A 27899-nucleotide genomic window follows, 5' to 3' on the forward strand; every position below is an offset into this window, starting at 1 on the left:
TCATAGGGACCCTACAGACAGAGCAGAACTGCCCCAAAGAGTTTCAAAGGAGTGCCTAGCCACTTAACCACTACCACTGTTTCCAGCTCTATGTACAGGAGTGGAAAATACCGTCAAAGCAAAGGGTGTATGGTAAGATGAGAAAAGGTTCAAGGGAAGACTCATGGACAACAGCAACATTTAGCTGGTGAGATGTAACGGAAAATACAGGAAGGATAGTATTAACTCAAATTTTCGAAATAGTTTCACAAATATAATCTCAAGTGATTCTCACATACACCTTGTAGAGTAGCAGGACAGTTTGCAGGTAAGAAATCAGATGATCAGAGGTATTATAGACTTGACAGAAAATGGCAGAACAGAAACCCAAATGAGGATTCCTGTTCAAATCCTCTGATCCTACTAAGCCACATGCTTCAATCTTTCCCCACTCTTCTCTTCCTCATCCCATCTCCAACTTCAGTGTTTTACCTCCCACAACTTGCTTTCAGGAAGATCATCAATCATTCAGACTTGAATGTGGACTTTACTAATACCACATTGTCTAAGTGTCTGCACTATACAGTCTTATTACTTATTATGGAGATTATCCATTATCCATCGTCAGGAGGTTCAGGCATCTACAAAAAGTAAAAAAGATATATTGGGGGGAAACAAGCCATTCCTTTTTCTATAATTATGGGGACAAGGCAGCAACTTACCCCTCTAACTGTAGTTTTCATTAACAACTTCAGCAGAAAAAAAACAGAGCTGTGAAACGATAAAGTTGTAAAAGTTTCATTGTTATAGAATTCCTATTGTGTGTGCATACTGGCAGACAGGTTTAGTAACTATTCTGGAGTTACACAGCCCCTCAATTTAGAGTGGACAGGAATCCTTGGTTCAATGTTCCTTCCACTAAACCACCCTGACTACTCCTCCAAAGATGGAAAGATGTGTAGATGCTATTTTAATTGCTTTCTTATGGACTAAAACAAAAACTTTCAGAATGACTCCCAAGTAAAGTTGCCTGTACATATTAATCTCTATTTTTGAACAGCATCAGTAATACAGGCTTTGTAATTATAAAGTCCTAGGGTCCAATCCTGTCTCCGCTGTGGGGCACTGGGAAAATTACTTAATCCCTCTGAGTTTCGGTTTCTACATACGTAAAAAAATAACATTTGCTCTCAGTATTTCTTGTGATGGTTAAATAACCGGCAAAGCAAATGGCAGAGTACAGGCTCAGTAAATGTTACTCCAAAAAAACAAAAAGAAACCCACTGCCGTCGAGTCCATTCCAACTCATAGCGACCCTACAGAACAGAGTAGAACTGCCTCATAGAGTTTCCAAGGAGCGCCTGGCGGATTCGAACTGCCGACCTCTTGGTTAGCAGCCGTAGCACTCCAAAAATAAAAGCTTTTGAATGTACTTCTTTTCTCAGGGTCCACTGCGGCATCAGCAGGCACCTGGAAGCCCCGCAGTTAGACTCCCAGCCCCGGGACTGCTGAGGGCGAGTCCAGGGGAAGGACCCCGGGGCGGCCGGCCCCGCCCACTCGGGCGCCCCGCGCGCCTGATCACTTTCGCTCCTGCCCTCTGCGCCCTGCGCACCCGGATCAGCGTATCTCCCCCGCTCGGTCCCGAGACCGGGGCGCCGGCGAGGCTTCGCGTCCAACTCGGAGTGAGGCAGAGCCGGGGACAACCCCAGCCAGGCGCGCCGCGCCCGCGTGAGGCCCCCAACGCCCCCGCGCGCCGGAGCCCCGGTCCCGCCCCCTGAGAGCCCCGGCCTGTTGGCCCGCGGGTCTGCGCCTTGCAGCTGGTCTCCATCACCTTCCTCCTTCCCGCCATGCCGCTGTACGACGGCCTGGGGAGCGGCGGGGAGAAAACGGCAGTCGTGATCGACCTGGGAGAGGCCTTTACCAAGTGAGTGACGCGGCGCAGTCTGCAGTCGGCCTAAGGGAGGGGCGGGCGACCGAGCCCCAGGCCCGGCCCGGGGCCCCGTGGCAGACTTGCAGGGCAGCTCCCGGCCACCTCACTCCCCACTCCCCCTTCCACCCTCCGCAATGACAGTCCATTATTTCCGCTCAGGGCGATGTGAATGCCGAGATTCAGGTGGGCGGGCTAGGTTTGACTCGCAGAGGGGCCTTGGAGGCTTCGGGAGAATTGCTTCGCTGCGGCCCGGGACTGGCCCCCCAAACCAAACAGACCCTTTGCGATCGTCTGTGCAGAGGATGACAACTATGGCCTAAAAAACCTGTCTTATTCTGGGCGCGTCAGATTAAGGCAGCCAGCAGCCGAGTTGTACTGCTTGTGGACGATCACCATCTTTAAACACAGAACAGAGCTTCTGTTGGTGCTGCTGATGCGAATACGTTCAGAACAGGCCCGTTTCTCTCCAAGAGCACGCAGTCAAATTAGGAAAGACTAAACACATAAACAAAGAGGTGAACCCCTATAGATGAGACTCTGCAGATCTTTTGTTAGCTCCCCTAAACTCTTGTAAACGCTCTAGTAGTGGTTCTCAATCATTTGGATGTCACAAATCCCTTTGAGGACCGGATGGAAGTAACAAATTCACATAACTTAAAATATCTGCATACAATTTCAGGGGGATGTCCAAGGACATCACTGGTCCTTGGACCCCCAGGTTGAGAGCCCTTGTACAGGGCTCAGAAGAGAGGAAAGTGACAGGCAGAATTACAATTTGAAAAATACCTGCTGACATCATCGTTGTCATCCAGTCGATTTTGAATCATGGCAACCCCATGTGCTACAGAGTAAAACTGCTCCATAGGGTTTTCTTGGCCGTCATCTTTATGGCAGCAGATCATGAGGCCTTTTTCTTCCTTGGTGACACTGAGTGGGTTAAACGTTGGTGGTCCAGCACACACCTTTGGTGCCACCCAGGGACTTCACTAAAGCATAAAAAAAAAAAAAAAAGCATAGTAGGTATTTAATAGCTATTTATTGAATAAAATGTTATTGAATATTTATTGACTAAATGGCTATCCAATTTTTAAATAGGCTGGCCAAAACAACCTATTTAAAAATTGGAGAGCAGGTGCCACAGAATTACACTAAACACAGTCCTTAGCTTATGACACTCTCTTATTCTGTGCTAGGGTCTTGTTATTTTTTTTTTTTAATAGCATATAACAAATACTTTGAGGCTATCACCTAAAGATAATTATTTTGACTGTACATTGAGAAAAGCAGGATGCTATTAGGCAGGAAGATGATTATTGAGAAAGACAGCAGGAAGGTGGTAAGATGAATAAGTGAAGTCAAAGAAAGGAATCAAAGTGACCAGTGAGTTGCATCGTGAGGGGCACTGGTGCAATTAACTGGCGCACCTGCAAAGGTTGGCAGTTTGAGTCCACCCAAAGGATTCTCTGAAGAAAGGCATGGCAGTCTGTTTTAAAAAAATCAGCCACTGAGAATGTTGTGGAGCCCAGTTCTACTCAGACAAGCATGGGGTCACCATGAGTCAGAATCAACTTGATGACAATTAAAAACAGCAAGAACCAGGTATACTATATAAAGAAAAGAATATGTCAAAACGTAAACCACTGGGGAGAAAGTATGTAAATGAAGTCGCGTAATCTGGTATAGATCCAGGGTTATAAAAATGTGTTGGCTATAATTCAGGTAAAATTAAATACTGAAAAGAGATGCTACCCTAAAATAATACACTGGTTTGTTTCAGTTTCATTAATTTGAAGCAATTTAACTTTTTTTTCCTTCAGTGCATAATTACGAATACTAGTTACTGTCAAGTTGATTCTGATGCATAACAACCCTCTAGGACAGAGTAGAACTGCCCCATAGAGTTTCCAAGCAGCAACTGGTGGATTCGAACTACCAACCTTTTGGCTAGCAGCCAAACACTTAATTACTGTGCCACCAGGGCTCCTCAATTATGAGTTGAGTAGATGGTATTAACTTACTTGTTTTTTTTTCCCTTTGTGTACATCAGCGATGTTTCCAGATGTTTCTCTGACCTCTGTTTTGAAACAAATACAGAAAGACTTGCTTCTGTAACAAATATTTAGAAAGAATATTTAAATAGGATGTTTTAATTTTCCAATTTTTTGCAGGTGTGGATTTGCTGGAGAAACTGGTCCAAGATGTATAATTCCTAGTGTGATAAAAAGAGCTGGCATTCCTAAGGTATTTTTTAAAAAACAAATTAGCAAAATAAATGCTGTATCGTAAAATATTTTAAAATGTGACTTCAAACAAGATTGATTAGAACAGTGCTGAATATATAACTTACACTTCTATTTCCAAGAGAAAACTTGGTTTTTGCTTTTTAACAACTTCATTAAGGTCTCATTTTGCATACCATAAAATTCATGTTTGAAGTGTACAAGTCATTGATTTTTGGTAAATTTATCAAGTTGGGAGACCATCTCCACAGTCTAATCTTAAGACATTTTTATCACCCCGGTGAAATTCCTAATGCCCACTTAGAGTTAATCCCTATTTCTAGCCCCAGCCAACCACTGATTTACTTTCTCTTTCTATGGAGTTGCTTTTTCTGTACATTTCATATAAATGGAATCACATATATTATTGAGAGAAAAATTTTAACCTTAGTAAAATACTTTTATAAGCCTATAAAACCAAACCAAACCCCTTGCCATCAAGTTTATTCTGACTCATAGCGACCCTGTTGGACAGAGTAGAACTGCCCCATAGAGTTTTCAAGGAGCGCCTGGTAGATTCGAACAGTTTACAGTGTTTATGTTAAATTATAGGCTTATAGTTAAACTATAGGCTTTTAGTCACTGTAAACTATGCTTAATAAATACAAAATAATTTTAGGAGTGGTTTTTTAACAGGGACTGAACAAGTCTGGAGTATTCGAGGACATCTTTCTAGGGAATTGATGCTTTTTAATCAATGCTGATTTTTACCATCAGTCAAGCCAAAATCAGATGAAGGAAAAACACATATGAGCACAGCACTTTGCTTACTTATGGACACACACCTTTACTCCTACAAACCAAAATAATTCCATCATCTTGGACATGCCATTTGTTAAGGATCCCTAATTTAAAACGTTAGTCTATATTTAATTTTTGCATTTATTGTCAGTGCAAATTACCTTTAATTTATTAACAGAAAATGTATTAGTAAAATAATAAGCATATTTTAATTTATTTTATTAATAAAAATTAATAAATCATTTTAAATTTTATAGCCTATTAAAGTTGTTCAGTATAATATCAATACAGAAGAATTATATTCCTACCTGAAGGAATTCATCCACATACTGTATTTCAGGTAAGATGCAATTGTGTTTTCTTTTTTTAGCTCTTGTGATTAGGTAGATTTTCCTGATGCCAGTCATAGTGATACTTCGTTGTATTATATCTGATGCAAAAATATTAAGTTGACTTCCATTACGATTTTTATGTGATTATTTTCAACTGTCTAAAAAATATATTTGGAAGATTAGAAAACTGGCAAGGATAAGGAGACAAACCAAATGTTCATTAATAAAAGGGACTGGATAATTAAATTATTGTACATCCTTAACAGTAGAATACCATGCGGCCATTAAAAAAAGAATTCTGTATATGTATTGATACGGAAAAGTATCTTATATATATCGTTAAGTAAAAACAAGTTGCAGAACAACATCTGTGGTGTGAATATTTCTGTTAAAATACACGCACACACATCTACAAACATGAAAACATTTACAAACTACTATTAGCAATACCACAGCCTTCAGTATGGATTACACCTCAACATAAAACAGAAACCCTTAAAACTGGACCAAAAAGCAACATCATGATAAACGGAGATGTAAAGGATTTCATTTTACTTGGATCCACAATCAATGCCCATGGAAGGAGCAGTCAGGAAATCAAATGACATACTGCATTGGGCAAATCTACTGCAAAAGATCTCTTTAAAGTGTTAAAAAGATGTCACTTGGAGAGCTAAGGTGCGCCTGACCCAAGCCATGGTGTTTTCAGTTGCCTCATATGAATGTGAAAGCTGGACAGTGAATAAGGAAGAAAGGAGAAGAATTAATCCCTTTGAATTATGGTGTTGGCAAAGAATATTGAATATACCGTGAACTGCCAGAAGAACAAACAAATCTGTCATAGAAGAAGTACAGCCAGAATGCTTCTTGGAAGCAAGGATGGCGAGACTGCGTCTCACATACTTTGGATGAGTTATCAGGAGGGACTAGTCCCTGGAGAAGTTCATCATGCTTGGTAAAGTAGAGGTTCAGGAAAAAAAGGAAGACCCTCAATGAGATGGAGTGACACAGTGGCTGCAACAGTGGGCTCCAGCATAACAATGATTGTGAGGATGGCACAGGACCGGGCAGTGTTTCGTTGTGTTGTACACGGGGTCGCTATGAGTCGGCACTGACTTGATGGCACCTAACAACAACATTAGTGGTAGTTTCTGGGTATTAGGATTACAAGGTACTTGTACTTTCCAAGTTATAAATTTCTATAATATTTGCAGTTTTGTGAGCATACTTTTATAACTTAAAAAAATAAAACAGCTTTTTAATGGCTCAGGTTAGTAATCATAGTAAGCAATAGTTGTAGTTTTCTGAGATAAATGACTTAATAGATGTAAAGTTCCTAGCACAGTGCGTGGCACATAGTAAGAGTTCAGAAATGTTACTATCTTTTGAGGGTAATAAAATAAATGTGTCTTTTTGTCATAAAACATCTTAAGCTGAGGTAGTACATTTTCCCTGTTCTTAACAAATTGCATTATTTACCAAAACGCATTTTGTAACTTTTCCAAACTATAAACTTTCAGGCATCTGTTGGTGAATCCCAGAGACCGCCGAGTTGTGGTTATCGAGTCGGTATTATGTCCCTCCCACTTCAGAGAGACGCTTGCTCGTGTTCTTTTCAAGTATTTTGAGGTAACTGTTTAAATTAAATGAATAGAATGCTTTTCAGAAGTAAAAGAGAAGCAATAAAATTCTTTGTTTTTAGGGAGTCTTCTTTCTCACTCTCTTTATAGACACTCAAAGCTTAGACTTAAAGGTTGTTGCTGTTGTGTGCGATCGAGTCGATTCTGACTCATAGCGACCCTATAAGACAGGGTATAGAACTGCCCCATAGGGTTTCCAAGGAGGAGCTGGTAGATTCGAAATGCCAACCTTTTGGTTAGAAGCCTGAGCTCTTAACCACTTTGCCACCAGGGCTGCTAACCAAAAGAGTATACCTCTTCCATGACAGATTTGTTTGTTCTAACCAAAACCACTAGCCGCTCCTTGGAAACCCAGTGGCACAGTTCTACCCTGTCCTATAGGGTCACTATGAGTCGGAATTGACTCGATGGCAACTTAGAGGTACTCATTTTATTTATTGTATGTATACTACACAATGTATTTGGGGAACCAGATGTCAAAGTAACCTGAAGTCTCTTCAAACTGGCAATTTATTTTCTTTCTTTGTATGGCATTTCTTCTAACATTTAGATAGAGATTTCTTATTGGTGTTTCTGTTATTTACTTAATGTAGGTTTTTCTATTTGGAGACATTTTTCAAAATTAAGAAGTATATTCTGTGCTGTAGAATTTATGATGGGTTTCTTCCAGGTCTTTCTAGCTTCCATTGTTTAGTTACAGTGACTGTTTTGAGTTTTTTAATTCTTTCATTTTAAGCTTTAAATTTCTATATCAGAAAAAATGGAATATTCTTTTAGAGTAAGTGAGCAGTGCCAGGAATGAGGCTTACCTCTTGATTTTAGTAGTATTAGTTATTGTTACTATTGTTGTGTGCCGTGAAGTCAATTCCAATGCATAGCGACTCTGTAGGACAAAATAGAACTACCCCGTAGGGTTTCCTAGGCTATAATCTTTATGGGAACAGATTGCCAGGTCTTTTCTTTGGAGGAGTGGCTGGTGAGTTTGTATTGCTGAAAACTAAAATCAAAACTAAATGACAACATGAAATCTGTCTTTAAATAGTTAAAGGGTTCACTGTGGAAAAGTGACCTTTTGGTTACCAGGATTCCTTGTAGCTTTCATTTTATAGGAGTCAAGATTTTTATAAGGGCCAAGAATATGATTTAAAATTATTCTAGTTAAAATAGGTCAGAATCTTTTTTTAAATTTTTCAAAATCTCTGTCTCAGGAATTTTTCTGCAAGGAAAATTGTGTAAAATGTATGCAGTATATAAGAACTTAAAAGCATATATAAATGTGTTTTCATACATTTTACTGAACTCAAAATATTCCGATGGCCATTTAACCAAAAAAAAAAAAAAAATGTCTTTATGAGGTAAGAGGCACTTAATATTTCTGAGTTGTAGTTTGGTATAACAATAATAGGTACAGAAAAACAGGTTGCATATCCTCCTGTACTTACTGATGTCACACATTCAGGAATTTCTGTAAATTACATTTGTTTGCAGTGTGAGGAACACAAAACAAAATAAGATTCAGTTACGAGCCAAAAGGTTGGTGGTTTGAACTCACCCAGAGATACATCAGAAGATAGGCCTGGCGATCCGTTTCCAAAAGGTCACAGCCTTAAAAACCCTATGGAGCAGTTCAAGTCGGCACACATGGGGTCACTATGAATTGAAATTGACTTCACAACAACAACAAAGAATTTTAGTTGTTATTGTGTCAGTATCCTATTCTTGTATAATGACCAGAACCAGCAATATCTACTTACATAAGGGAAATATAGCCATTACTTTGTTTGCTATTTGATTAAATATTTACCTGATATTTGGGATGTCACCAGATCTGATAAATTCTCACTGAAAAATGTCATAGAAGAGCTAAGGATTTTTATAGTTTTGTTCTTCTGTTTAATTTGACTTTTATATTACACTGTTATAAAAGTACTGTTCATATTACAGACCTTGAGAATAAAAACAGTCAAGAATTCTTTTTCTGCATTTTCATCTTGATGGTAAAGGAATCTCTTTTTTTTTTTTTTATCTAGCGTCTTCCTCTGAATCTTTATTTCTGGACCTCTTTTCTATTATTTTCTATTTTCCCCTCAAAAGGGGATAGAATAAGCATTAATAAAATTGCTTAGTAATTATCTTTTAGGAATAAAACAACTTAGAGAACTTAAACTATATTTATTATAGTATATTTTGATTTGCATAAATTCCAATAATTGATAAACTTATTCTTTAATGTAGTGCATGGTTGAATAGACATTGTAGTATAAATAAATAAAATGTTACTGTGAGTATTTTCAAATATATAACATTTGAAACGTAAGGGAAACACCTTCAAATATTGACAACTGATTCTGGTTTCGTTGTTTTTGTTGCTGCTGTTTTCTAGGTTCCATCTGTCTTGCTTGCTCCAAGTCATCTAATGGCTCTACTGACACTTGGGATTAACTCTGCCATGGTCCTAGATTGTGGATATAGGGAAAGCCTGGTGTTACCTGTATCCTTTTTGCAGTTTTCATTCTATTTTAACCTAAAACAATTTCACTATTTATAAGTAGTTTTTATTGCAGCAAATTATTTTTGGATTGCCATATTGCAAATATGAATTACCATGTGGAAAAAGTTCACAGGATTGTGAGATGTAAGTTTAGATATTGTAGAAATTATCATTATGATTTGATCTCAGTATATGCTCTGGGATCAGATCTCATGAATATTATGTTCAGTTTTTAAGAGGAACATCGGCAAATTAGGTTGTGTCAAAGAAATTGACAAGCATGGTCAAAATCTAAGAAAAGATCATACAAAGAGTAAGTAGAGAAAGCTTAATCAAGAAAAATTAAAACTAAATGATAACATGAAATCTGCCTTTAAATAGCTAAAGGCCTCACTGTGGAAAAGTGAATACATTATTTTCTCTCTATGTCCAAAGGATATCATGGAGGCAGAATGGCATCGGTTTATGAGCTCGGGTTTTGGAATCAAATACACACATAAGTACAGATCTCAGCTATGCCTCTTACTATTTGCATGACATTGTCTTAACCTCTTTGGGCATCCGTTTCCTCATCTATAAAATGGGGGTTTTAATAATCTCACCTCATAGCAGTATTGTGTGGTTGAGTGAGGTAATATATGTAAAGTGTTTAGCACAGCATCTGGCATATAGTAACTTGCTCAGTTACTTTGATCTTGCTCAGTTATTGTTTTTATGTCAGTCACCATAAAAAAGAATTTCCCAATAATTCATGCGGTCCCAAAATGGAATTACTAACTATAAGCTGGTACATTCTTTATCATTAGAAGCATTTTAGCAGTGTATAGGTAATTATCTCTTAGAAGTGTTATAGTGACCATTGCTTCATTGAAAAGGAGATTGAACTACATGAATGCAAGTCTCTTGCAATTTTAAGATTCTACATGTATGTTTCATTAAGTAGAAAAAATATTCATGGGGAAGAACATCAAGAACCATTAGCACCTAAGGAATTAAATAAGGGTATTGCTTTTAAAATATAAAGTACTTTTTATTTAATTCTCACAGTAACCATGCAGCATAAACATTATTCTCCTCATTAAATAAATGAGAAAACTAAAAGTTGGAATACATAGTTAATGCAAGGTCATATAAGAATGTAATCAGGATTTGATCCCATGTTTGTCTCTAAAGCCGATACTTTAGAGTATACTGCTTTCCTTCTCATAAATAGTGTACTTTATAGAGCACCAACCAAACAGTATGTAAGACAAGGTAGCAAACCCCAAATGTTACAAATCAACATTGTCCCCTATCCTCTAACTCAGCACTATCCTGCAGAAATATAATATGGTCCATGTATGCAATTTTAACGTTTCTAAGAGCCACACTTAAAGTAAAAGAGATGAAATTGATTTTAATACTATACATAACGCAATATATTCAAAATAGTGATCATTTCAACATACAATATAAAAAATGAGTTATTTTACAAAATATTTTTTGTATTAAGTCTTTTAAAGCTGTTGTGTAGTTTATTACAGCACATCTCAATTCAGACTAACCATATTTTAAGTGCTCAATAGCCTTATGGGGCTAGTGGCAACTTTATTGGATATCCAAGCTTTAACCAATGAAATATATGTGTGTGTATATTTCTTAAACCTGTTTTCCTTTGAGAACAACATAAAGACTCTTGATTTTTCAGTAACTCTTAAAAATAAGAATTTGCCACCAAAGCTGATTTAGAACAATATTGAAGAAGGTGAGGGAAATATCAAGGAAACCCCATTTTATCTCCTACAATATAATAGCCTTGACTGCCCTATAGATATATGAAGGAATCCCAGTACTGAATTGTTGGGGAGCACTACCCTTAGGAGGAAAAGCTCTTCACAAGTAAGTTTCTTAGAATTAACACATTCTCTTCACTTGTGCCATAAAAAGAGTTGCAAATTTTTTCTGACTGTGATCAATAGAGGGCTTGTAATATGGACTTTTAATTTTATCCTATTTTCCATTAGAATTGAGTGTATTCATATTTTAAGGGAAATAATTTTTATTTAAAGTTTCAATCCATTATGTAGTAAGTATAAAACTAAGCATAATGTTATCAGTTGCAGTATTTTCATTCTGGTAATTTTTTTTTTTTTTTTTAATCTTCAGGGAGTTGGAAACTCAACTGTTGGAACAATGTAATGTTGACACAAGTACTGCTAAAGAACAGAGCCTTCCCTCAGTGATGGGTAAAATCATTTTAAGCTATTTAACCCTTTTGTGCCTGGCAGTTCATAGAGTGACCATGAATTTTTCAGCCTCTGGGGTTTATTGGGAAGCTCCTGTACCACTGATAGTACATTCTGCTGCAAGGCAGGTGTCCTTATGACTGTTTGAAACTGAAGAAATGGGCATGTGCCTCAAAGTACTGTTTTACAGGGTATTGTATGAGGTGTGTGAATTTTTGGTAGGAAAAATAGAAATTTTGAAATTTTTTATTTGTTACGTATATGTACCGATAGATCCCAGTGGAGATTCTAGGGTATAATTAGTGGTAGTTCATATGTGCCATTAAACACTAGGGTAGGCCTGTGGGAGGGGGCAAGAAAAAAAAAATCCATACTACCTACCAAAACTTCAGACACACTCAGTAATTCAGCATGCTTTCATTAATGAAAGCTCATGATATCAGCATAAAATTCAAAGCAGAAGATAATGGGTCACCAAAGGTTGAAAGTAGTTTATACTCTTCTTCAACTTTATTTCATTCTTTACCCCAGTGCATAGTCAACTCTCTTCCCCCCCTCGCCCCCCCCACACACGTCTGACATACTGCTCCTGTCGTAAGGTTGCCCATTGAGCTCTTAATCAACAAATCCAGTAGTTCAGTTTCAGTCGTCCTTCATGAACTTTTGACATTATGGATCACCATGTTGTTGTTGTTAGGTACAATTGAGGCAGCTCCAACTCCTAGCGGCCCTATGTACAACAGAATGAAATACTACCTGGTCCTGTGCCATCCTCGCAATCTGCTATCTTTGAGCCCGTTGTTGCAGCCACTGTGTCAGTCCATCTTGTTGAGGTCTTCCTCTTTTTCACTGACCCTCTACGTTACCAAGCATGATGTCTTTCACTAGGGACTGATCCCTTGTGATAACATGTCCAAAGTACGTGAGATGAAGTCTTGTCATCCTGGCTTCCAAGGAGCACTCTGTCTTTATTTCTTCCAAGACATATTCGCTCGTTCTTCTGGCAGTCCATGGTATATTCAATATTCTTTACCAACACCACAATTCAAAGGCATCAATTCTTCTTCGTTCTTCCTTATTCATTTTCCAGCTTTCGCATGCATATGAGGCGATTGAAAACACCATGGCTTGGATCAGGTGCATGTTAGTCTTCAAGGTGACATCTTTGCTCTTCAACACTTTAAAGAGGCCCTTTGTAGCAGATTTACCCGGTGCAGTGTGTCTTTCGATTTCTTGACTGCTGCTTCTGTGGCTGTTGATGTGGATCCAAGTAAAATAAAATCCTTGACAACTTCAGTCTTTTCTCCGTTTATCATGATGTTGCTCATTGGTCCAGTTGTGAGACTTTTTGTTTTCTTTATGTTGAGGTGCAATCCATACTGAAGGCTGTGGTCTTTGATCTTCATTAATAAGTGCTTCAAGTCCTCTTCACTTTCAGCAAGCAAGGTTGTGTCATCTACATATCGCAGGTTGTAAATGAGTCTTTCCCAATCCTGTAGTCGAGCTTCTTGGATTATTTGCTCAGCATACAGATTGAATAAGTATGGTGAAAGAATACGACCCTGATGCACACCTTCCTGATTTTAAAACACCCAGTATCCCCTTGTTCTGTTCGAACAATTGCCTCTTGATCTATATACTGGTTCCCATGAGCATAATTAAATGTTCTAGAATTCCCATTCTTCGGAATGTTATCCATAAAACATGGTCAAATGCCTTTGCAAAGTTAGTAAAACCCAGGTAAATATCTCTCTGGTATTCTCTGCTTTCACCAAGATTCATGTGACAATAGCAGTAATATCCCTCGTTCTACTTCTTCCGAATCTGGCTTGACGTTCTGGCAGTTCCCTGTTGATGTACTAGTACAACCGTTTTTGGATCATCTTCAGCAAAATTTTACTTGCATGTGGTATTAATGATATTGTTTGATAATTTTCTCATTCTGTTGAATCACCTTTCTTTGGAATGGGCACAAATTTGGATCTCTTCCAGCCAGTTGGCCAGGTAGCTATCTTCCAAATTGCTTGGCATAGATGAGTGAGCACCTCCAGCAATGCATCCCTTTGTTGAAACATCTCAATTGGTATCCCAGCAATTCCCGGAGACTTGTTTTTTGCCAGTGCCTTCAGTGCAGCTTGAACTTCTTCCTTCAGTATCATCAGTTTTTGATCATATGCTCCCTCCTGAAATGGTTGAACGTCAACCAATTCTTTTTGGTACAGTGACTCTGTATTCCCTCCATCCATGTACTTCTTGAAATTCTATGTTCCCTTTGCTTTGAGAACTCTCTTCCTTTCTGTTCTATTATTTCTCCAGTATTACTTCTCACTTTTCCTCCATCTGCTCTTTGTTTCTCTACTCATATTTTCCAGAGATCTTTTTGTCCCTTCTTTCTTTCTACTGGCTTTTTAAAGGTGATCTCATCAACTTCCATTACTTCACCTACATTTCTATGCTGTTGATGCTCAAATGTATCACTGGGCCTAATCCTTTCTTCTGAACCTGAAATATTCTCAACTAATTTTTGGATGTGAACAACAGCACGTCATCCATGCAAGACACCTCAGACTTAAGACTTCCAAAATGAACACATTATCTCTTCCCCCAAATTTATTTCAGCTAAGCATTCTTAGCTAAAGATGACACCGTCCTAATCTCCTATTTTAGAAAACGGGGAGTTATCAAATCCTTTCATTTCTCCCTCAAAAATGTCTTTCAAATTTTATTTCTCTTTTCTATCTTCCACACTCCTATACAACTGAAAACAAAGACGTTGTTTTAACCTAGGCCTTTGCTATTATTTGGTTGGATTATTACAGGAGTGTGCTAATTTTTTGCTCCTTTTCTGATTCAGTCTGTTGCCAGGAATAATTTTGCACAGAACAAATCTGATTACATTGCTCTTTTGCTTAAGAATTCTTGTCAGCTCCTACAAGTTAAGATTCAAATTATCTCTTCGATACACTTCAGTCTATTTCTGTATACAGGTAGTCCCCGACTTACGGGCTCTATCCCAATGGCTCTGTTGTAAGTTGGTTCTGATGTAAGTCAAATACGTCATTTTTTTTTAGTTTTCATTATTACCTTTTATTATCAGTGTCTTTATAAATTTGATTTTTATTTGTCTTCGGGGGTTGCCACGGGAATGATAACAGCAAATTATGTGCTGTGATGTTGTATGTAATACATTTTACTAATGATAAATGTAAAAAAAAAAAAAAAAAAGATGATTCTAAGTACAGTTTGTCATAACTTGATTACAACATAAATTTGGGACTACCTGTACATGTTCCTTCACAATCTGACTTTTTTCTACCTCTTATTCTTAACTTGCTAAACTCTACCCTTTGTATCTTATTTAAAAAAAATTTAGCTATAGTAAATTTCCTACAGTCTTCCAGTCACCATGAGTCCTGCCACAATCCTTTGCCTTCATTATTCTGTTTCTTTACCTGGGATATTTTTCTTTTCCTGGTTGGGTTTTTGATCCCTCTACATGACCCAGCTGGAATATCATCAATTGTGAAGCCATCCTACCTCCCTAAGCAGAACAAATTGCTGCCTTTTCTTTTAAGCCCTCAGCAGCATTTATTATAGCACATACTATGACACATATTCATTTGCCTGTTAACTGTTTCCCCAACCAAATAGACATTGAGGATCCCACTCTTATTTATTTTTTGACTTGTAGCACTTAGCTTATGCCTGGACACTGAATAAATGTTGAAAAAAGATTTTTAGAACATTTAGACTTGCTTATCATGTTGTTTTCCTATTGTTCTTTATTGGTAGTTAAGATAATTGCATTCTTCATTCTGTAAATCAGATTATAATTTTTATGCCCTAGATAAAACCTTCTTACCCTTTTGGTATATCATGACAGTTAATTTATAAAAGGTCTCCAAAGATAATAAGCTCAGTGGAGCATCCCAAGATCTCTTTATTAAATGCCTTCTTTAAAACTTATTATAACATTTCCTTAAAATTCTGAACTATATAATCTTTTCAGACACCTTTTTTCCATCAGTATTCTCAAACTCTGACTCTAATCCTCCTCTTCCACACACACTTTCCAAAATCTGGAGTCTATGATAGTTAACCTTGCAGTCCTACTCATTGTGGAATTAAATCATATAACTGTTTGCCAAAGCACCCTTTTAGGAGGATTAGAAGTGGAAACACACCCAAAATATTTCTTTTCAAGGCCCTTAGCAAAGATGAGTTGCAGGCCTTAGGTGTACGTGGGTACCCGTAAGTGAATTTTGAATGAGACACTTTCAGTTAGTGTTCAGAACATAGTTCAAGAAAGAATGAATATACTGTAGTAACTCACAACTTAAAAAAAGGCATTGATTTATTGACAATTTAAAATAAACTTTCTATCAAAACGTTATGATTCTTATTCTCCTAAATGAGCTGAAATTTAAATACGATTTTTCAGAGCCAGAGTTAATGTCTCTTACTTCTGTTCCTCCCGTACAAAGTTTAAATGGTTGTAATTAGTTGATAAGTGCCCTTTCCTATAATAGCATCTAAAAAAACATGTACTCCTAGCTAAAATAAACCCTTTATTTTCAAGCCTGCCTTTTACATGTTGCCTAAAGAAAACTATTTTTCTTACTACCAAATTTCTTTCACACCCACTGGAATTTATTTGAATATTTCTAGAGAGAGCATAACAGTCGTAGAATGTTAGAGTTTTTAGCTTTATTCTTAAATTATAGGCTCTTATAATCCAGTTAACACTACTCTCGTCTATTTATAGCCAAGTTTAAATCTTTTTATGACATAAATATTAATGCTTAAGGATGGGAATCTCCAAACATTTTTGATTGCATACTGGTCCCACCAGAAAAGAAAAAAAAATTTTGAGCATGTACATTCAATATATGTACTTATTTATAGATAATACCTTAGACAAAAAAAAGTAAGGATTTGGAAAAGACAAGGTAATTAGATAAAATGATAAATAATTCTAAAATCATACTTATTAATGGTAGAAAATGGTAAAAACAGTATGATTAAATAAACTTTATAGTTTCTTTAAAAATCATGGATTAATATTTTGAAGTTGTGCTTTTAAGTTCAATTTATTTTGACACTTAATTTCAGTGGCCATCATACTTTAAAGATACAGCTGACAAGATGTGTAGATCCAGCTATAAAATGCTGTCTTCTCTAATGTAAATAATGTGTTCTTACAAATCAGTCAAAGTATTTTACCTATTAAATAATAGGTTACAGATTCTTACTTTAGAAGATTTTTAATTTAGGTTAGAAAAATTTGTTTCTGAATCTAACTCTGGAAATTAGAGATTTTTGGCAACAAAAATCACATAACAACTAAAACATATCTAACCATCCTCCTTCCAAGGGCATTCTACATTGCATAGGTTTCTTTGAATAGGTACTTTTTTACTCATCATTTTAAAGTGTTACCTTTACCTGGGAGAAAAAGATTAAAAATCTGCATGTGGTACCTTTTTTAAAATATGTATTAGTTAGCATATTACTGACAGCCATTTGTTATCACAGGACAGATGAATATGTTTGGAATATCACTTTTTTACAAGAAATATAAATAATTCATTTTTAATCTGTGTAATCAGTTCTTCTAAGTATTTGCCACAATATAACCAGAATACCTCTTCATAGTATAAAAGATTTTCTTGGTAAATTCTTTTCTAATTGTAGAGTAATCTACTGTATTTTAAAGATCTTGTTTTTATAAACTTTACAAGTCTAGGACATCTTGTAACACTTTGTGCATATCTGGCTTCAACTTTGTACTTTGGCTTGGCTTTGAATGATGAAAGTTCTTCCCTAGAAGCAAACTTAATTTTTCTATATGGCTTTTTTTTTTTTTAATTATAGAATTTTTTTTTTTTTTTTTAACTTTGTCAAAACAAAAAATGGAAATGTGAGTACAATTTAATAGGGTTGTTTATAAAATTTCTCTTTTAGGTTCGATTCCAGAAGGTGTCCTAGAGGACATTAAAGGTAAATCTTTATCTTAAGTTCCCAATTTTGTCCTTTTCACTGTTAAGTGTTAGTTTAGAAGGTGTATGTTTCTAAATATTCTTACATGTTACCTAAAGAAACATAGAATATATATTATTATACACATACATACAGAATATATTATTGTAGATATTAATGTACACATAGAATATATATTATTAGATGTTTGCATATTGTGTGTATATATATATATATATATATATATATATATAATAAATATTTTGTCTGCGTGTATAATATCTTGTGGAGTCCTGGTGGTGCAGCAGTTAAGCGTTTGGCTGCTAACCAAAAGGTGAGCAGTTCTAATCCACCAGTTGCTCCTTGGAAACCCTATGGACAGAGCAGAACTGCCCCTTAGGGTTTCCAAGGAACGGCTAGTAGATTTCAACTGCTGACCTTTTGGTTAGCAGCTGAGCTCCTAACCACTGTGCCAGCAGGGCTCCATTTAATACATAGACTGTGGGATAATGTAAATAAAAATTTTGATTTTTCTTCAGACCTATTGGAAGTCTTGGCATTATCCACGATGTGTTATTAAAGCAACTGCTCAACTACAGATAGAAAGTATACTGCGTTACTAGGGGACTAGTACTTTGCCCAGTGTGAAATAGTTAAATTGCTTGAGAGCCACCGGTTTGATGCAGTATAAAAACCAAAAAACCAAACCCAGTGCCGTCGAGTCGATTCTGACTCATAGCGACCCTATAGGTTTGTTTTTTTTTTTTAAACTCTAGCTTTTCTTTATACATTTTTATAATGTCAGTTATTTTTCTATTTGGAAATTCTAGAATAGGGCCCAAAGTGTATTACATTCACTTTAATAAGATGTATTATTTTTTATTGTACTAGCATGTTTTTTATAATAATTTTCACATTGGGTTTTCTGGTATTTTGATTCACTAAAAGTAAAAGCACATAAAATGTAATTTAATGTTCTCCAGTACTTTAGAGTGTCATGTAAAATTAATATTCTAGAACTATGTTGGTATCTCCTGTCTGGAGGGGAGATGGGAGGCTAGAGGGGGTTAGAAACTGGCAAAATGGTCATGAAAGGAGAGACTGGAAGGAGGGAGCAGACTGACTGATTGGGGGAGAGTAAATGGGAGTATGTAGTAAGGTGTATATAAGTTTATATGTGAGAGACTGACTTGATTTGTAAACTTTCACTTAAAGGACAATAAAAATTATTTAAAAAAAATTAATATTCTAGAATATTTAATAGGGAATTAGACATTAGTGGATTTTAGACCTAAATGGGACCTGGAGATACTCTAGTACAATTGGTGCCCTGAAATATTAAATGATTTTTCATTGTCACACAGGTAGTTAGGATTAGAATTATGGCTGCAAACCCGATCTTGCTCTTCATTATATGGCTTACTTATGTGGTATAATTACCTAAAATTTTTTCAATTTGTGTTAAATTTTAGTCATTTTGTACATGTTTATTACAACAGCTAAATTATGTCAAGTAAAATTAATAGTTTCCCTTCCTTTTTTCTAATCCCATCCCCCATGATATAACTATGTTAATATATGTTAGCTATTTGGAATGTATCTTTTCATATGGTCTCTAACTTATGAAAAGATATTGAACTTTCCCATTAGGGAAACACTTCAGACTAACAAAAATTTGAAAGATAGGTCTCCACTATTGGTTAGATTGTGGGAAAATTAATATATATTACTATTAGAAAGGATTGCAAACCTTTCTAGAAAGCAGTCTGGCATGGTTATTAAAATTGAAAGTGCATCCCATCTAAAAGGAATGTTGAATGAAGTTTGGTAATTTTGTAATGTGGAATACCATGTAGGCTCTTAAGGAGAAGGATCTCAATGTATTGATTTGGAAGGCTGTCCATAATATATTGTAAAGAAAGAAGCAAGTTACTGAATAATATTTGCAGTATGAACCCATTTATGTTAAAAAAACAGATATCTAATACGCACACACACACATACTCATTATATTACTTGGGTAGCTTAATTACCTAATTTTTTTCAGTTTAAAATTTTTCAAATGTTGCTTATCTGTTCTTAGATTTTTAATTCAGTTATTTTGGTTGCTTTAAAGAAGGGTACCCACCTCTTTGAAGTATACAAGATCTTGAGTGCTAGGTATTATCTTGTTTAGTTATGAGGACTTGGATAAAATGTAAAATATGTAAGTAGCTTTAGCACCTAGCTCACTGTCCAGCATATTGTAGTCTCCCTCTCAACAAATGTATTTTGTATTCGTGAAGGAAGATAGTTTTTATATACACACATGACTAACATGTTTTGGAAGTATTAGATTTCTTGCATTCAACAAATTTGATCTCTAAAACATTACTCTATTTCTAAAAATAATTTAAAATAATTTGAAGGAGCTTCTTTGCAACAGAAAGAATCTTTAAAAGAATAAATGTTTAAAAGTTAAAAAAAAAAAAAACAAAACAACAGTAGAAGGAAAGTGATAGTGTTGGGGTGTATCAAGGAAGGAGAAAAGAATTGTGCCAAAAAAATAATTACAGAGTGTTATTGCAACTGCAACTGAGAGCAAAATTTATGTTCTGACCAACTAAGATTAAAAAAAAAAAAGCTAGATAGATACAAATCAGTAAATTTGTGTCAAAGAACCATGCTGTTCAATTAGAATGGCTATATTTTCATGGTGCTAAAGTTTATTTATCTGAGATACCAAACAATAGTTTTCTCAAAGGTGTTTTTCAATATGTGGTTTTATAGAAGATACGTATGCATAATAAACCATGTCTTATGATTCCTCAGTGAATAAAGAAGGCACCCTCTTTATTTGTGAATAAATAGTCGTAAGCAAATAAAGACGCTTGGGTACAGTATAAAATCCAAAGGAATGAATGGCTAGCATGTTCTCTTAAATACAGTTGTTTTAACTGGGATGTAGGTTGTCTCTACTCAATCACAAACTGTAACAAAGTCCCCTTTTCTGCCTTTCTTTTCAGTTCGCACTTGCTTTGTAAGTGATCTGAAGCGTGGACTAAATATACAAGCAGCAAAATTTAACATTGATGGGAAAACTGAGGTAAATTAAAAATAAAGGTATATTCTTTTTGTGAGTTGATAACATATGTAGATTACACTTACTATATTTTTATTTCAGCGTCCCACACCACCCCCAAATGTTGACTATCCGTTAGATGGAGAGAAGATTTTACATGTCCTTGGATCAATCAGGTTAGACCTTAACTTTTTAAGAGCAAAATAATGAACTAAAATAAATTTTTAGCCCTTTAAAAATATTAGTGTAAGCCTTTACTTCAGTATTGCTGATTTAACAATTATGGTGTTTTTCATTAAGCCTTATCATTCATGATTAATTTTATTATGCAATTTTTTAATACTTAAAAAGAAATTCTTTCCTGTTCATCAAGGTGATTCAGAGCTAATTTAATGAAGCCAGCCATTCTTTGAAACTGAATGGAAATTATGATACTTTAATACAAGGGTCAGCAAAAGTTTTCCGAGAAAGACTGGATAGTGAATATCTTAGGCTTTGCCAGCCATGTGGTCTCTGCTGCAACTGCTCAACTCTCCGGTTGTAGCACAGGAATCACGCATAGGTAATACATAAATGAACGGGTATGGCTGTGTTCTAATAAAATTTTATTTCCAAAAATCTGGCAGTGGTCTGGATTTGGCTAGCAGGCCATAGTTTTCCAACCCCCTCTGTAAAACTTCCTCTTGTTAGAAAGAATGTATTGTTATAGGTACTCAGTCTTTAGGATTCATTGGTAATTCACCTTTTATTGTTTGATTATTCTGTCTAATGATGCACTAGAAGCTGTAATGAAGGATCTATATAAATCTATTGGTAACAGTACAATTTTTGTTTATACTAGCTTTATAAAGTTTGTATTATAAAAGTTTTATCTACAGAATTAGAAGATCAGAAGATATACAGAAAAGAATTATGTAATGTTTTGAAGGTCCTATTAGATTTTGAGACAGTTAATATAGAGATTGTTGAGATATTAAAAGGATGAACATAAATATACAAAAGTTAAAGATGGTATGTTAGATGAACAAAAAAGTGAGAATGTAATATCTCTTGGTAGTTATTTAAATTACTATTCTAAATTTTTTCCTAATTGTTTAGTGGAACCCAGAATAAGAGAGTAAAATAAGTGTTGAAGGAAATTCAATTAATTTGGAGCTTTTAGTTAGTAAATGGTAGGGAAATACATGGGAATAAAGGAAGCCACTATGTCTCATATTCCAGACCCAATTAATTTACCATTGTTTGCCAAGATTTTTTTTTCCTACAGAAAGGTCTCATTCCAATGAAATCTAATTACACACCATTAGGACAGGTGGTTGGTAAATTTTAAAAAAGCTGGCGGGGGCAGGGGGGTCATTTTAAGTGAAGAACAGTTAAAGAAAAATCATATATAAAACATTTTATTTTATCTTAAAACTTATAAACATACATTTATTTGCCAAACTTTTTCCCATACCTTTTCTTTGAGGATAAGTCTGTTTATAGAGTTCTGAATTATACTTGAATAGAACAGGAACTCATGGTTATGATTTCTAGTTTTTTTGTTTTGTTTTTAAGTACACTTAGAGCTTAGTTATTCGTGAATCAGTCTTGGTATAGAATCTTTTTAGATGTTTTCTTCTAAGACTTTTAAAGTTGTCTCACCTATACTAAAAAGATTTTTTAAATTATTTAGTCTTTCCAGAGCATTCAACTTAGTTTTTATAGAAAGAACAGCTTGTTTTCTATCCTTCTGTATTTCATTGGTTAAGTAATAATTATTAAATATATAACTTCAATATCAAATCAGCTGGCATTAAAGGATTTGAAAAAAGAAAACGGACTCTGTGAGCAGTCAGTTCAACTGGTGGAAACAGAAGTGTGCAGACATAGCTAGCCATGAGTGTTCAGCATACTACTGGCCTATTAATATACTTTACTGATAAAATGCAGAGATTTAGGAAGTACACTGAGTCTCATAAACAGAATTTTACATGTTTTGAAAAAAGATGTAAAAAATGCTATAAAATAGTGTACATGCTGTGATCCCAATTTTATAAAATATAATGTATAAAAAAAAAAACAGTGCCATCAAGTCGATTCGTAGTGTATATGTATATATGCATATATATAGTTAGTTTTGTGTTGCATTGGTTAGAATTTGGTTTGGCCATGAGTCATGCAAACCTGAAAATAGTGGCTTCAACAAGATAGAAATTTGTCTCATTAAAAAGAAGTTCAGAGGTAGATAGGCCAGTTATGGTATGACAGCTCCTTTTAGGAACCCAAACTTCTTCCGTCCTTCCTCTGTCATCCTCAGGGGGGTCCAGGATGGCTGCTGGAGTTCTAGCTATCACGTCTGTATTTGAAGCAAGAAGTCCAAGGAAGGGAAAGAGAAAAGTCCTTCCTCAGCCTTTTAAATAGGCTTTCCAGAAGTTCTACCTGCCACTTCTGCCCCCATCTCATTGTCTGGTACATAGTCATATGGCTGCATCTAGCTGTAAAGGAGGCTGGTAAATATAGTGCTTTAACTAGTCAGCAATGTGTCCAGCTTAAAAATGGGGGTTCTTTCTTTTTTTATTTTCAAATAATTATAGATTCACGGGAGAGGTCCCATGTATCCTTCAGCCAGTTTCTGCCAATAGTTACATTTTATATATTTATAGTATAATACCAAAATCAGGAAATTGCCATTGATATAAAGGGTGTACTGTGTCCTACAGGGTTGTTATGAGTCGGAATCGACTCAACGACACTGGAGTTATAGTTAAGTATGTAATCTTACCGTGTGTAGATTTGTGTAATCACCGCCACAATCAAGATACAGAACTTTTCCATCACTGTAAGATCTTCCTCATGCTACCCAAATGTGGTGTTCTTTTAATTTGAGAAAGAACAGGAAAGTTGAAATGTATATTTGATAGGCCACTAGTAATCTTTGCAATGTATTACTTTTAAAAACAAAGAAATGATGTCTGGATTTTTTTTTTTTTTTTTTTTTGATTTCTTGTATCAAACCGATACGTTTGTGGAGTCTCATCAACTTTTATAGAATGCTTCTTCTCTGATAGTAGGTTTGAGGAGGTATAATTGGACACAGAATATATGTAAGTCTATACATAATAATAGTAGCTAATCATTATGGAGTGCCTCCTAGGGACCAGGCACTGTTCTATTAACTCCTTATATTCTCACATCAGCCCTTGTGTGGCAGGTACTGTTATTCTTCCTGTTTTACACACGCGAACACCTTGTGTTTTAAAAATTATTCTGCGTGAACATAGTGCTGTTACGTAAAATATTATGTTACTAGAACTCTTGGTATATTCCATATCATATTAACTGATGTTTTTAACCTCAGAGATTCGGTTGTGGAAATTCTTTTTGAACAAGATAATGAGGAGAAATCAGTTGCCACTTTAATATTGGATTCACTTATGCAGGTATTTTACTTTGTAAAACAATTTTAATTTATGACTATAGTCCTTTAAAGAAAAATTTTAAATGTTATTGTCTCAATTTTTGCTTTAGCTATTAGTTACATTTTTAACTTTTACTTTGCTACTGAAACATGGTACCTAAGACATTTTAGGGATAATGAGTGCCATGAACCTTTTTTTTTTTTCTTCAGAGCAGCGATACCCAGATTTTTATTTTGTACATAGTGGCTTGTAGGTCTATCAGATGCAGGTTTGCATAGTATAGAATCTTAAATTTCACGGAAAACCAGTTGCCACCAAGTCGTTTCCAACTCACGGAGACCCCATGTGTGTCAGAGTAGTACCGTGCTCCATACAGGTTTCCAGCTCATGGAGACCCCATGTGTGTCAGGGTAGAACCGTGCTCCATACAGGTTTCCAGCTCACGGAGACCCCATGTGTGTCAGGGTAGAATCGTGCTCCATACAGGTTTCCAACTCACGGAGACCCCATGTGTGTCAGAGTAGAACCGTGCTCCATACAGGTTTCCAGCTCACGGAGACCCCATGTGTGTCAGAGTAGAACCATGCTCCATACAGGTTTCCAGCTCACGGAGACCCCATGTGTGTCAGGGTAGAACCGTGCTCCATACAGGTTTCCAGCTCACAGAGACCCCATGTGTGTCAGGGTAGAACCGTGCTCCATACAGGTTTCCAGCTCACGGAGACCCCATGTGTGTCAGAGTAGAACTGTGCTCCATACAGGTTTCCAGCTCACGGAGACCCCATGTGTGTCAGGGTAGAACCGTGCTCCATACAGGTTTCCAGCTCACGGAGACCCCATGTGTGTCAGGGTAGAACCGTGCTCCATACAGGTTTCCAGCTCACGGAGACCCCATGTATGTCAGAGTAGAACCGTGCTCCATACAGGTTTTCAGTGGCTGATTTTTCAGAAGTAGGTTACCAGGACTTTCTTCAGAGGAGCCTCGAGGTGGACTTGAACCTCCAACCTTTCGGTTATCAGCCAAGTGCTTTAACTGCACCACCCAGAGACCCCAAATTCCACAAAACATATGGTAACGAGTCCCTTTCGTTTCTTGATTACAGAGTCACAGAACTCCAAGTGAAATATCACTTCCCTGGAATATATTGTCTCCCTCTAGGGCTCCACTCAGGGACTTTTATAAAAAAATAAATAACATCAGTGAAGGACCTCATCATTCCTAATTTTTAGAGAGAACTGATGTAGAAACATACTTTTTCTAAGAGTGTTATCTTCTAACTCAACAACTGGCTCTGGATTTATAATACTATGATGATAACACAGAAAAATCATGTTTATACATACTTCCCTTACTAAAAAAGAAAATAAAGGTAATTTATTTCTTCTCATTCTCTTTGCCCAACTCAGTCGTTCTACCCTGAAAATGAAAATACTCACATATTAGCATATGTCCTGTGGCATTTAAAATTCTATACTATTAGATTTTTAAATTCTTTAAAATCTTTAAAGTTCTGTGTAAGTATATGGTGACATTATCATGGTGGTTACATTTGCTACATGAAAATCTCACTTGTTAAGGAAACCTTGGCGAGGCCCTTTTGGTAATACAAATGATTGCCTAATTAGTCTATAATACATACTTCTGTATATTTCCTTAAATATATTCAAGCATTATTTATAAATCAAAGATTAATTCTTTTTTCTTCCTTTTTAATAACAGTGCCCAATAGATACCAGAAAGCAACTATCAGAGAATTTGGTAGTCATAGGTGGCACATCTATGTTGCCAGGATTTCTCCACAGATTGCTTGCAGAAATAAGATATTTGGTAGAAAAACCAAAATATAAAAAAATGCTTGGCACCAAGACATTCCGAATTCACACCCCACCTGCAAAGGCTAATTGTGTGGCCTGGTTGGGAGGTAAGCATTTAGTATTAAAATATACTGATTATACAGTAAATGGTTGCTGAATGGCATTACTAATGGATGTGTTAGAATAGAAGATTCAGTGTTCAAAATTGCTCACTTAATAGACTAATAGAATTATTAAATAATTTTTTTGAACATTAGTATTTCCTTAAATTATAGTAATTTTTAAAATTATATGCCTAGGTTTCTCTTGGCATTTACACAGTGATTTTTTTAAGTAAATTTCTTCATCCAGTTAAAGTCATCCTTCAGAATAGCGAAACCTATGAATTTATTCCATTGCTCAAAACATTTTTTTAAATTCCTCCCAAAGCTAATTTGTGAGCTATGTATGAAAATTGGTCTCTATAGTTGCATTTTATTATGTGACTTAAGTTTATTGAATGTTTTAAATAATGATAATTTCACAAAAATAAGCAAGTAGCTTAATAAGTTGACTACTTTGAAGGAAAAAACAGTTATGAATGAGTGTAGTTGATATGTTCTGATGCTTTTTAAAAATCTAGTCACATTACTTTATATCATTAATGTGAGGAACATGTAACACTACTGAGAGCTGGAACTCAGTGGGATTGCCTTGTTTTTCCATGTCTGTCAAGTTTTCTGCCTTTGACAGGGTGCAGTCTTACCACTTTTCTATTGTTCCTTTTAGTGGAAAATATTTGAGTTTTCCTTCTTTGACAGGTTTCCGCCTTACACAGGTTTCGGCTTTTACGGGTTTTACTCTGTGTGTGTATAAATAATATGTATTTTATATTCATGTATATATATGTAATGCAGTTATAGCTAATTGGTATCAGGATCATATATTCAGAGAGTAAAATTGAGACTTGAAATGTTGTGTTATTTGTTGTACGTAGAAGTTAGTCAAAATGTATTTTTGGTCAAGGACAAATGGATTTAGTTACTAAATTATTTTTTAAAGATTGCCTTCTGGATCTTTTTAAGGCCTTCAGCATAGATGTTATAATGATGCTTACTGGGTTTTACAGTGCCATTTTATTTATTAAAGTATTGTAATCTTAGAGTTATGGCAAAGAAAACTAAGGGTCTTATTGTGTTTATTCAAAGTTGAAAATGCCTTTCACTGCACTCTACCTCACCTACTTTTAGACACAGTATTACTTACTATATTCATATCATAGTCTGATAAAGGCCCTTTAAGTTACTTTCAACACAGGAGTTATGGGTTACTTTGTAATTAAAAAATAGGATCTAGAATAACTTCACTGGAATTTGAAGAATGTGAATATGCATTGCTGAATATTACCACTTCACTCTTGTCATATAATGAAGTTGTTATGTATGTATATAAGGTTTTCATTCTAGCTGTAAAAATATTTTTACCACACAGGAGCTATTTTTGGAGCACTACAAGACATACTTGGGAGCCGTTCAGTCTCAAAAGAATATTATAATCAGACAGGTCGTCTACCAGATTGGTGTTCTCTCAATAACCCACCTTTGGAAATGATGTTTGATGTCGGGAAAGCTCAACCGCCTCTGATGAAGAGAGCATTTTCCACTGAGAAATAAAGTTTGTTTAAAATTCAACTTTGCTTGATTTCAAATATTTAATCAATTATAAGCAAACTATACCAAGTATGTAGGATGTTTTGTTATAGGCAACTTTGGTGTAAATGAAAGCATTTCTGTATTTTCTTCTGCATTAATATATAATTCTTTTGACTTGGTTTCTCTTGTGTAGTGGTAAAATGGAAGCTGATACTTAGGAGATTTGCTGTATTTATGTCAATAAAATATAGTAGTTTGATTTTTCAAGTTTGTTACATAGTCCACTTTTCAAAAAGAATAATAGCATTGCCCCTCTGCGGTTCATGTAATCTGTCCTGGGTATTAAGAGACTCCATTAATTTTATTATATTCAGCAGTTATTTCATTTAACAAAT

General features: G+C 35.7%; 1 protein-coding gene across 1 annotated transcript; it reads left to right on the forward strand.

Annotated features, from left to right (window-relative positions):
- Positions 1-1740: 1740 nt before the first annotated feature.
- ACTR10 (actin related protein 10) lies at positions 1741-27771 on the forward strand. The gene is made up of 13 exons (XM_003408673.4): positions 1741-1903; positions 4078-4150; positions 5187-5269; positions 6782-6890; positions 9285-9392; positions 11203-11270; positions 11538-11617; positions 17582-17617; positions 20602-20681; positions 20760-20833; positions 23998-24079; positions 25779-25980; positions 27344-27771. The coding sequence occupies exons 1-13, from the start codon at positions 1827-1829 to the stop codon at positions 27523-27525; spliced, it is 1254 nt and encodes a 417-aa protein (XP_003408721.2). The 5' UTR covers positions 1741-1826; the 3' UTR covers positions 27526-27771.
- Positions 27772-27899: the final 128 nt, after the last annotated feature.

The sequence above is a fragment of the Loxodonta africana genome, chromosome 10, assembly GCF_030014295.1.
Source record: "Loxodonta africana isolate mLoxAfr1 chromosome 10, mLoxAfr1.hap2, whole genome shotgun sequence".
Taxonomy (NCBI): Eukaryota; Metazoa; Chordata; class Mammalia; order Proboscidea; family Elephantidae; genus Loxodonta; species Loxodonta africana.

What these genes read in the sequence shown, in the direction of transcription:
- ACTR10 (XM_003408673.4), top strand. Translation starts at nt 1,827, where the DNA reads ATGCCGCTGTACGACGGCCTGGGGAGCGGCGGGGAGAAAACGGCAGTC. An exon ending in TTCTTTTCAAGTATTTTGAG is followed by an intron (nt 6,891 to 9,284) that starts GTAACTGTTTAA and finishes GCTGTTTTCTAG; the next exon opens with GTTCCATCTGTCTTGCTTGC. An exon ending in GGGAAAGCCTGGTGTTACCT is followed by an intron (nt 9,393 to 11,202) that starts GTATCCTTTTTG and finishes ACTGCCCTATAG; the next exon opens with ATATATGAAGGAATCCCAGT.